The 11,951-nt window shown below is 38.1% G+C and overlaps 1 protein-coding gene across 1 annotated transcript; it reads left to right on the top strand.

The window, feature by feature from the left end:
• The first annotated feature begins 1,319 nt into the window (after nt 1–1,319).
• On the top strand, nt 1,320–9,753 carry LOC149018839 (membrin-11-like). The gene is made up of 4 exons (XM_089152968.1): nt 1,320–1,705; nt 2,427–2,547; nt 2,664–2,813; nt 9,017–9,753. Exons 1-4 carry the CDS (start codon nt 1,464–1,466, stop codon nt 9,176–9,178), a joined length of 675 nt encoding a protein of 224 aa, XP_089009094.1. The 5' UTR covers nt 1,320–1,463; the 3' UTR covers nt 9,179–9,753.
• Nucleotides 9,754–11,951: the final 2,198 nt, after the last annotated feature.

Genomic DNA, 11,951 nt, shown 5'->3' with positions numbered 1-11,951 from the left:
ATTAACTGTTTGGTTGTGGAATAAAATTTGTGGATTCATCTTAAAAAAATATTCAGTCGACGTGATTTTTGTGAATGCACAAATGTGTAGTGTTTTTATAGTGGCAATGAAATCTCTGGATTTCACTTTATACCCATAAATCTACAGATTAATGTTTTTATTGTAAAAAGATGAATCTCTAAAATAGGCCCTTAACCCATGAAATTTAGAGATTTTCACAACCAAATAGGCCCTTAACCAACGCTTATAGAAAGAAAAGAGAATAAATAGGAACCACAATACAAAATCAAATAACGAAAATTGCACAAGAAATAAAGAATCATAGAATATAAAATAAAAAAATAAAAAAAAGAAGAGAAAAATAGAAAGGATAAATAAATTGAGAAAGAGAAAAATACCTAATTGTGGAGTAGATTTTTTTTTTCTTTTTCCAAATGATTTTAACCCACCCTTATAGAAAGGGAAGAGAATAAATAGGAAGAAAAGAAGAGAGAGAGGAGATAGGAGATAGGAGAGAATAAATAAGAATTGAAAAGTTAGTTTCTAATTAAGAATGACATTTTGATTTTTTGAATACTTAATAAGATTTTTTTTTCTTCTAAAATTTACTTTAAACCCACTCTTATACAAACATAAGAGAATAAATACGAAGAAAAGATGAGAGAGAAAAGAGGGGAGAATAAATAGGGATTGATGAGTTAGTTTTTAATTAAGAATGACTGTTAAGCAAGTTGAGTTGTAACTCAGAAAAGAACAATCATATCAAATTCTAGCATCCTACTCAGCGCAATTGTCACATGGACACGAATGCGCCATTGACACTGTTTTTAAAATTGATTGAACACAAGTCAAGTGAAAAATCGCTCGTCTGAATCAAATCTGGGTCGAGAAAAACTTAGTCCCTTGGCCCGAATACAGAGTTAACATATGACCAAGTGATTGGGGGCTTATATTATGGATAATTCATAATAAAACTACCTAGGTCGACTAAAGAAGAACCAGACCGACCAAACCTTGGTTGGACCAGAATAAACATATGAAACGTTTGCACTAAGCAATGTGTACAATATGAATCGTAATCAACCATTTTAAAGATAGAGATAATGATTCTAATCAAGTCAAATAGTTTGAATTGCTATTAGAGTCCAAGTCAGCAGCAATTAGCAACAACCCAAGTAATACTCTGTCAACACGGATAAGATTCCTCTATTAAATTAGCAACAATTATTAAATACCTTAACTTTCACCGTTATCTTAACTTTCACCGTCACCGTTATCAGGATTTACCACCCTTTTCTCCTACCCCAGTCAGCAATCAACCGATGCCTGGTTTTCTTACACATGATACCTTACAGACGAAGGAATCGAATTAAAATTAGTATTTTGTATACTCTTTTGGTTTTTTGTTCTTTGGGGGGTTGAAATTCTTTCTCATCTTCTCTCTGTTGTGGCGTCATTTGGCCATGGAAGGAGGAGGAACGCTATCGGAAATCTACCAGAGCTCGAAGAGGTTGTTATTGAGGACGAGAGATGGGTTGGAGAGGCTTGAACGCTTGGAATTCTCGTCATCGTCAAATGGCATCGATTCTCCCGAACTCGCTTTCTCTATCAAGAAAGACATCACTCAGATCCAATCTCTCTGTGTCGAGATGGAACGCCTTTGGAGATCTGTTGTTTCCAAACCCCAACGTGATCTCTGGAAGCGGTAATAATTCTTGTAACCATAATTTGTTTTCTACCTTCGTCACCCGATTGATTTGATCTAATTTGTGTTACTTCACACAAATATGTACTTGGAACTTGACTCGGGGCATCACATGATCTTGTTTACATTGAACAAACGATTTCTTTGGGTGGGTTTCTGAAGGGAAACTTGTGAACTTGCAATGGATTATTTAAATGAACTCTTGACTGGGTGAATCAGTCTTTCTATCCAAACAGAACAATTTTACGAAGAAAATCATAAATAGCTAGGTCTTATTTCAATTATTGGTTTGCAATCTTGTGGTTCTTTGCTTGGGTTAAACCTCTGCACAATTTTCTGGTGATTAGCATGTACGACGAATGTTGAGAACTGGCGCGACTCAAGGGACTGTTATGTCGTTAACTTCCTGTTTTACACTACAAGATAATGTCAAGGTATATTATGTAGCTGATTACAACCCCAAAAATGTGGTTACTCTCTTCTATGAATTAGGCTTGAATGAACAACTAAATATGGAAACCAGGATTACCGAGTTTGTGAAAATTATGATTTTTAAAGCATTCTGAGGATTTTGGAAGTTGAAGAAGGTTATTAGGGTTGCGAATGGATTTCTACTCAAAAAATAATAATAATAATTTGGATTTTTTTTGATCATTAATCAAAATTGGTTTCATGATTCATGATGTCATTTTTACTTAAAAACCACCCTTCTTATGTACAGAAAAGTGGAACAGGTAGCTGAAGAAGCTGATTCGTTCAAGGAAAGCCTTGATAAATATATACTACGCCATCAGAAAAGGATGCAGGAGGTCAAAGAGAGGGCACAACTACTTGAGAGAGCTGTTAGTAGTTGTTATCCTTTCATTGTATTCAACTGTTGAAGGTGCCATTATTAATATTTCTTGTATCTATAATTACTCTGCTTCTGGTAACTGAAAACCATCTTGTGTATTTGAAGAATGGGGACTCTGCTTATGTTTTGAGAATCTTCGATGATGAGACACATGCAATGCAAGCAGCCCGTAACTCATCCAAGATGCTCGAAGAAGCTTATTCTACTGGAGTGGCCATTCTCTCCAAATATGCCGAGCAAAAGGACAACTTGAAGGTAATGGGATTCCTTATCTGTATGGACTCACTATACTTTTTCCTTTATTTTTGATTTTAGCTTACTGCAGAAATGAAATCTTCCTGAGTGCTGTCAATCTGCTTTCATGTATTTTAAGTGTTGTGTTTTGGTTCCTAATAAATATACTATTTTGGATGGATGTTCTGTAGATCTATCTGATGATATAAGAGGACTGACGTTGACAAGTTTTTTAACACACAATGTAATAGCAAGCCCAAGAATAAATGTTGCAGAGATGTCACTTAAAAGGACTTATTTTATTTGAAAAAAGAAAAAGAAAAAGAAAGAAGCTTTAGATTGGGCCATCGATCTCCTTTTTTTCTTGCAGTAATGAACCATTTAATGGGCCTAAACTATATGTAGAAGGTGGTAGAAGAGGATTTACCTTATTCTTTATCCGGTTAGCCAGTCTTTTATTCAATTTAAGTTTTTCTAGATGATTAAAGTAGGATGGATGAAGTGGAGAGGTATGTCTAGAGTACTATGTGCAGTCTTTTTATTTAATTTAAGATTTTCTAGATGTTTTTTTTAAAGCTTGGAGGAAAGTTCTATTGACTGTTCTATGACTCTCTAGATACATGAAGCAGAATGTTGGTTAGTTAAGAGGTGTTTTATTGGGAAGCTATTTCTTGTAGAGATGAGGATATTAAGATGGATACGCAGAAAAAATAGGAAGTATAAAGGAATAATCATATTAGAGCTGACTTGGCAGTTTTCCCAATCAGTGACAAGCTCTGAGAGAGTCGTTTTAGGTGGTATGGTCATGTTCAATGGAAGGCCTGTAGATACCCTAGTATTGAGAAGTGTTGTGATTCTGATTGAAGGAGCTACAAGTGATAGGAGCAGGCCCAAAATGATCATAGGAGAAGTTGTGGAGGCCATGGATAGTCTAAATCTATTTGGAATGTAGTCTCGTTTAGAGCTTACTGGAGGACAAGGGTCCACGTACACACCGTATTTAGCTATGATTCTACTTTCTGGCTCGGCTGTGTCTCTCTCCTCTTACTTTCATCTTTTATCTTTGCTTTTATTTTCCGTCTTTCAGTCAGAATTTTCCAATTGTCATTTCTCATCTAATTTCTTGTCTTCTTTTCCTATCTCTTATTCCCCTTTATTTTTTCAGGCTTCAGTTTTCTTGCTTTATTTTGTTTGGATCTATGTAGCAGACCTCAAAGTTGGGATAAGGCTGACTTTGTTATTGTGGATTTTTTCCCCTTGGAATCTTATTTCCTATTTCACTTGTGTTTGCTATTAGCAATAGGATTTGACCTTACTAAGGGCAGAGCTCGCGCAATGTAAGATTGCTCCATTGAATGTGTGGTCGTGGATTCAAGTCATGAAACAACCTACCCGTGAACTAGGCCTAAGATTGTCTACATTATGACTGTCCTTAGACCTTACAGTGGCATGGGCCTTTTGTACTGGGTATTCCATTTGATTTGACTTTCCTAGTCAGATTAGGAGTTTGGTTCAGTTTAATACATAAGGCTTGTAAGAGCCTGGTGTAGCCTCAATCAAATAAGGGACAATAACAGAACCAACTCAAATGTGAAAAAACTAGGGTTTCTTGTGATATTCAGTTAGAGTATATCTGATGGAAATGGGGTGATCTAAAGTGAGTTCTTGGATATCTTGATTAGGAATTAAATGGATTGGGGTTAATGGGGGTGCGGGCGTGTAATGGATTCAACTATGGATTGGGGTTAATGGGGGTGCGGGCGTGTAATGGATTCAACTATGGAATCCACAGACTAGAAAGAAAAGGTTTATTTTGTTAGAATTTTGGAATTTTTGTCAAATGTGGTAATGCAGCAAGGAGAAGGTTGATCTCTATTCAATTCAAATAAGGGATGGGATTTATTTATTTATTTTTTATTTTAAAATTTATTTTTAAAGGGCATATATTTTCGTTGTTGGGGAGACATTTGATGTGGATAATTGATCGTGATTGTTTGACACTACTACCGAGAGTTGTGCTTTCTTCTTTCACCTCGTCTGATCATCTTCGCATTTCTTACTTGATCCCCATCTGCTACTTCCCTTGTTGACGGTTTTATTATTTGTTGCGGGTTTTCTCTCTATACTGAGTAGTATTACCAGAACTGAGAAGAAGCTTGCTTACAATTAATCTTTACTGGACAGTTCTGAAATTTGGGTCAAAGGAAGCGTCTGGACAATTAAAACCCCTAGAATTTTGGTTTGAATTGCTTCTTTTCATGGAGAAAATTAAAATCATAAACGGATCTAATTTCCTTCTTACCACCACAAGTGAGTTGCAGGAATTTCTTTGATCCTCGACCTGTTTTTTACACTCTTTTTAGTATCATTTTCAATTTTCTGACAATTTCTCATCATTTCGTGTTTGGTATCCATTTGAAACTTATTTTTGTTTAAAAGAACAGAAAACACCCCTTAAAAACCAGAATAGATTTAAGAGTCTACCATAGATTCTGGGTGAAAATGTTTTTGAATCATTTTTGCCGTAACTTTGATGAGCATGTGCTGATGTGACCAAAACTAAGGGTAAAAGCATTATTTACTCTTCAAACTAGAAACATTAATCCCTTTCGCTTCTTCATCCAACCCACTGTCACAAATGATCCAGCAGTGGTCTTAAGCTTGTCCTTTGTAGCTAGACTGTCTTGATTAGTATTGGAATGCTTTGCGTGCCAAAGGAGGATCTAGCAGTCCTTAACCATGCTGCTTCTGTCCAGATCAGAGTTATTATCCTAGTCTCTTTGTCTGCACTCCCAACAGTGATGCAAATCCGGCCTCTAATTAGGGCCCTTAGATTTGCTTCCCTGCCCTAGAAGCCCAGGTGAAGCCCTTAGGCTTTGTTGCCCAGCCCTTAGAGGACCACAGAAACTTAGGGTTGATAGATATTGATGCTGGGCCTTTGTCATAGGTTTATGTGGTCATGGGCCTATCCTATGGACCTAACAGTTAAGTGCCTGGGAAATTTGAAAATAATTTAATTAAGTGGTTTAATTATGTAAGTTCTGCCAGACTTCTAGTGTTTTTTTTGGGGGGGGGGGGGGGGGGGATGATTCCCCACTTAAGTTTTAAAGGCAGGATACTTTCTTGTGTTTTACATCAGTTCTTGGTGTCGATTCACACGTCTAGTAGGAGTCGAGGTCTAGTAGGTTTTCAAGTTCTATTTCCTTTAAGAGTTAGGATTCTATTATGAGTTGTAATGTTATTTACCCCTATTATACCACCACTGAGGAATAATACATACAATTTAGATTATCAAATTATCTCTCAAGTCTTGAGTGCTTTTATGTGTGTGGTTGCTGCAACTGTTGGTTTATGTCTACTTTGGTCGAAGAAGGCCCAAGATTTGAATATTTTTCTAAGATTCTTGGTGTAAGTCAAGCGAGATCCATGCTGTGGCTGAATAGACAGCCTTCAAGAAGCCATTCCATTCACTCCACTGCTCTACAAGTCTCCTGCATCTAGATATCTGGTAGCCTACACTCTGTTCCCCTTTTCTATCACTTTTTCTTTATTTTTCTTGAATTTTTAATGAATTTTTGAACTTCACTATGCGCCTGAAACAAGATCAGATCAACGATCACATCTCTAAAACTTTCTGCCATGTCTGTAAGATTCATCCATGGCCCACAACCAAAATTTCGAGACCCTTTATTGGCCTTGTTTGAGTTAGTTCTCTTAAAAGATATTGGAAGAACTACCGCTTGTTCATTTGAGGCGACATCATCTAGACTCTCAACTTTTAGGCCTATGATCGCATAAACCTATGAAATAATGATCTATACCCATATCTATCAACCCTAGGTTGATTTCAAAGGGAAAAAAAAGCTTTTCTGGTGGTGGATCTGCATCAAATTTTGGAACGAAAGATACCTAAAACCATTATTGTTCCTTCCGCAACACCGTCCCTTCCACAACCCACAATTGCTAGACAAGACTTCAGTTTTCCAATAATTCTCTCTCTCTCTCTCTCTCTCTCTCTCTGTGTCTGATGACAGGATAGATGGGTGTGTTGGGGAAAAACTTTGAGTTAAATTTGATTCAAAATGGGTCTCTGTTCGTCACAGTTACTAATGTTTGATCAATGACACTCCAATCTTGTCTGGGCAAAGAATTCTTACGAGAAAGGAGGAGATCATAGCATCAGAGGGTCCATGTGTTGTTGGCTCTTCTTGCTCCTCATCTTCCATTCTCTTACAGATACATCAATTGCGAGGATCACTCCCAGGTTCTCCTGTTTCATTGTTAGTGCATCAGGATTCACTTCTATTACTGTTCAGGATGTTGGATTGAGCTTCTCAGTCTTGTCAAGATACAGCTGCACTAGCTTTCAGGAGATGAGCTTGTTCTTGTTGAAGGCATTGATATGCTGAGAAAAAAGATGAGAAGTTTTACTAAAAAAGTGATATGCAAAGAGAAGACATGAGAAAGGTGAGAGATTTAGTGAGGTAGTGAATGATATTATAAAACTATTTACATTATTAAACCTCTTTTTCCTCCATATCTAACTGTGTGGTTGACCAAACAATTTTTCGTTTTTTGATAAAAATGGTTTTCATTAATGATCTTGCTGGTATTTATGTTTTCAGATTAAAAAAGACATAGGTCTTTGAAATTGCAAGTTAGGAAACTATTTACCCAATATGGAAAAATAACCTGCATTCATTGATGTAATTCTGGTTTTCCCCTCATAGTTTGCAGAACTACATTTTTCATTCATAGGTTGCTTCTTTTAAAGTCTGCCACCTCTCTTTTGCAACTTAATATTATTTATGACACCGTCATCCCAATTAGAACTTCTGTTTATTTACAATTTCTACACCTATAAACTTCAAATTATTACTGTTTTCCTCCTGTTGCTTATGGATTTAGATTTCTAACACTTGGGTGGGCTTCTAAGCAAACCCGGTAAGGGGTAACCCAACCAGGATTTGCACTACGGGGTAAAATCTTTGAGATGTGGAAAGATGACGTCTACTATTGGGTTGGGGCCTATAACTTGGTTTTAGCCTAGATGGGCCGTTTTAATTGAAGTCCTTGTAGTTTGGTGGTTTAGTAGATTGGTGCTGATGGGAAATCAACTTCTTGGTCTTAGGGTTTTGGATAGAAGTCTAATTTCAAGGAAAGCTTGCTAGCTCGAGTTTAGGTCAAGGTGGAGGAAAGGTTTAGGTTAAGTTTTGTCAAAAACTGATGATTGGATCCATGGATCTTACTCATCAAGAAACACAGCAGCGACCGACCCAGAAGCTCCAACTTGGGCGTCATTAGTTCCAGTATTTATGTTTAGATTAAGCTTCTCACTTTTGGAGGAAAAGGCTGAATTGCCTCATTCTCTTTTCAGTAACTGGACAATGTCCAACTTGCTCCTTTAGAGCATTCTGATTGTAGAATTGTAAGTTGGTGGGATTTGAATTACAATGCATATTGATGTTTAAAGCTTAAGATATTATGCAAATGGATATGGTTTTGCTTTTTCTTTATTAGAGGTATTGTCAACAAGATAATGACGGAATGAGCATTGATATACTTAATTTTTGTATTTGGATGGACTCAAGTGAATTTTTGTAGGACAAACATGATGGTCTTCTATTTAAAATATATCTATTTGGGATTCTACGATTGGCTTTGAGCTAATGATTATCCATGAAAAGAGCTGAGAGAATTCAGGATTGGCTTGTGTGTGATGTCCTTCAAATGGTTTATAAGACACATTCTATAGTTCCCTACTCCGCTGGAATCAGATGCCTGTACCTTTTGGAAATGGCAGTAGTGGAAAAAAAATTGTTTTTTTGTTCTTTTGTATTGGTTAGGCGATGGTAAATTAGGAAGGGACATGTTCTCCATTCCAATTTCTTAACATTTAGTCGAACACTCGAACTGAATGATTGATGAGAATACAAGGTATCAGGGAAATTTCAGATTTTCCCTCTAATAATGTGTTGTAATGTCAAATTCTTGACAGTTAATATAAAATGATTAGAGCTTTATTTTTTGATGTCATTGTTTCAATAAATGGATAAACTGTTCAAGTGTCAGGCAGATCTAAAATGATCTTAGGAAAAGTGGTGAGCAAAGATATGATCCCAAATATAGGTATTCTCAGGGCAAAGATTCATTCTATTGGGATAAAGCTGAATATTTTGTTATTGCAATATATTGATATTAGATAACATTTTTGCTAATTTCAGAGGGCACAAAGGAAAGCACTGGACATCCTCAACACAGTTGGGCTCTCAAACTCCGTATTGAAGCTAATTGAGAAGCGGAACCGTCTTGATAGAAGGATTAAATACATTGGGATGATAGTTACACTAATTATCGTTTACGCCTTCTGGAGATGGACTCATTGAACCACATTACATGCATCGAAACTGTTCATCTATTGTAGATATAAAGAGTTCTTTTACCTTGATTTTTGCAACTCATTAGACAGGAATTTTATCAGATTTGCCCCTTCAGTCTTCATTTCTTCCCTTAATAGGAAAGCGGGCCCTCTAACTGTAGAGGCAGGCCTTGTATCTAACTTAGGCTCTTTTTTGTATCAATTTTCATTATCTATTATGATAATTTTTTATTATTTTAAATTGTTTGGCATCTATTATTATTTTTATTTAAAATAATAAAAAAACCTTCAAAATCCATAGGATTATGGGTGAGAATTCATTCTTCCAAATAATGCTTGTGTTTACTCGAAATTTTAAAGTTAAGATGGGGATACAATAGTAAATACACATAACTTTATAAAAATTACTCTCAAACTCTCTCAAAAGAACGAACACTGCTGCTCCCCTCTTTTCTCACTTCTCGCTCAGTGGACTTCTAACTTTGCAACAGATTCATCAGGAATCATACGCGCCAAGGTTTGTTTTCATTTATCTTCTGTTTTCTTTCCGTGCGTTTCAGCTTTCTGTGTGTTTCTTCTTTTAGTTGTTGGGGTTGCTTCTGAACGATCCCAAAGCTTTAGTGGCTGCCGCTCTCAACATGTACTGTTGGTAAGCTACTGCAGCCAGTGCTCCTGCGAATGGTCCAACCCAGAAGATCCACTGCACACCATTTCATTCTCAAGTTAATTTATAATTATTAATCAAACCCAAACCTTCAACTAAAAAAGAGAGGAAAAAACTTACGTGTTCATCCCAGATGTTGCATTGGTTGTAGATGACAGCAGCACCAAAGCTCTTAGCTGGGTTGATGCCTGTTCCTGTGATTGGAATGGTAGCCAAGTGCACCATGAAGACTGCGAACCCAATTGGCAATGGAGCCAACACCTACCCAAACCCAGAAATCAAGTTAAACAAGAACTAATCAGTGAAAAATTAACAGAGCACAACAAAAAAGCCCTGAACCTAAAAAGGGAAAGCTACTTACAGGGACGTGTGAGTCGCGTGCGTTTCTCTTGGGGTCGGTGGCTGAGAAGACGTTGTGGACAAGCACATTGCATTTGAAGTCCTTTGGATGAAATGTCTTCTCGTCATCAATCTTTCTCTATTTTTCAGTTTTGACTCACCCTTGTTTACCATCTTTCTAAGTTGTTTGGAGTTCTTTTGATGCTAGGTAGGTAAGTTAATAATCTCTTAGATTGGTGTACTGAAGAGGAGCAGGGCTAAATTATAGAACCTAATTCCAAGTCAAAGTCTATAGAGAATTCAAAGTCTCCTCTTCTGCCCAAGTTCTCTCTTTGCTTCAACCTTCCTCTCTTGTTTTTTCTTCTTCAATCCAGGCTGTCTTGTCTTCTCTGCAACTTCTTTCCTAATGATATTCTTACACCTCAACAGTTACCCATTAGTGGAAATAAGACCCAGAAGCAGAAAACAGTTACCTGTGAAGGAACCATGAACTGCAATTTCTTCCCTGATGATGTGCTTCCTCCTTTTCAGTTGCCTGTGACCTCTCAAAATGATGATCAAGCAGCCCCGGCATAGGAAGGAACACTATTCTGGTAATCACAACCAATCTTGCCGTTGCTGGCAAGCACAAAGATTCACTCATCAGAAATTTTCTGAACCAAATGAAATTTCCAGGAGAGAGAGAGAGAGGAGTCTGGGTTCTGAAGGAGCAGAATAGTTTATGGCCACCGGAGTGGTGTGAAGACTGAAGAGAGAAGGGGCAAACAAGGGCGTGCTTCTTCAGCTTTTTTTAGGTGGGTTGGAGTTTCAGGGATTATTAGGGTGATGCGTCCAAAATCTGCTCAGCCCTTGGATCTCCACGTAATGTCCTGCAAAACAAAAACGTCAGATGTGGCCCGACCGCTGGGGTCGGGAGTCCACCTCCGAAGGCTAAGTCGGTTGATGAACTTAATCACAAACGCCCCCCCCCCAAACCCCACCTATCCAAGGAACGAAACGGGGGGGGGGGTTGTTGGCACCGCCCCCCCCGAGATGTGGGCCCTCCCTCTTTTTCCCCCACCCGGGTTTTGGATAGTATTCTCCTTGATCAATTGATCTGTCCCTCACCATGTATAGTAGTGAGGTTTATATAGAGTGTACCTTCGAATCTCCTTCGTTGGATGCACTCGAGCCTTCTTCGGGTAGTCGTTGGATCTTATCAATAAGACCCGTTGAGCGATAGACTTCTTCTAGTTTGGGCTAGTAGAGGACTCCTGAGATAACCGTTAGGTTATGCGATAGTTATCCCTTTGATGATGATTATCCGCAGCCGTCGGTTTGAGTCTCGTTATCATCGTGGTGATTACCCTAATCCATAAGTAAGATTAGGGCACGCTTGCAGCAGAATAATCTTTCTTCTTCACAGAAGCCATCTTCCGGATCCGGTTCGCTCGGGAGCGATTCGGTTTTCTCCGTCTCGACCGGGGTCAAGGGTCGGACCAGGTGTGAACCCGGTCCGATCATAAACTCTCCATATCACGAGCCCCCTGCACCAAGCGTTCGGTTGATCCCGAGGGTTTGGTTTTTAACTCGGGTTCGTCGTCAAGCGATGATCTCTGCGTGCTTCATTAAATGTCATATCACATTTAATGTGGTGGTCACTTTTCCTCGAGCGTTGTGAGTGTAAGGCCACATGTCTCCGTTGCAGCTTGATCCGTCGTGGCTCACGTCATCCAAGCGACGGTTTCCGAACGCCTATTTCGGATTCGTGAGTTCAAACTTTCAAAACGTCTTTCAA

The sequence above is a fragment of the Hakea prostrata genome, chromosome 4, assembly GCF_041222555.1.
Source record: "Hakea prostrata isolate BN-2017 chromosome 4, UWA_Hpros_2, whole genome shotgun sequence".
In the NCBI taxonomy this organism is placed as follows: Eukaryota; Viridiplantae; Streptophyta; class Magnoliopsida; order Proteales; family Proteaceae; genus Hakea; species Hakea prostrata.
The sequence above is the reverse complement of the archived record's forward strand: the minus strand, read 5'-3'. Positions and strand labels throughout refer to the sequence as shown.

Coding starts and splice junctions, on each gene's coding strand:
- LOC149018839 (XM_089152968.1), top strand. CDS start 1,464: ATGGAAGGAGGAGGAACGCTATCGGAAATCTACCAGAGCTCGAAGAGG. Junction 1,706..2,426: donor CAACGTGATCTCTGGAAGCG/GTAATAATTCTT, acceptor TCTTATGTACAG/AAAAGTGGAACAGGTAGCTG. Junction 2,548..2,663: donor CACAACTACTTGAGAGAGCT/GTTAGTAGTTGT, acceptor GTGTATTTGAAG/AATGGGGACTCTGCTTATGT.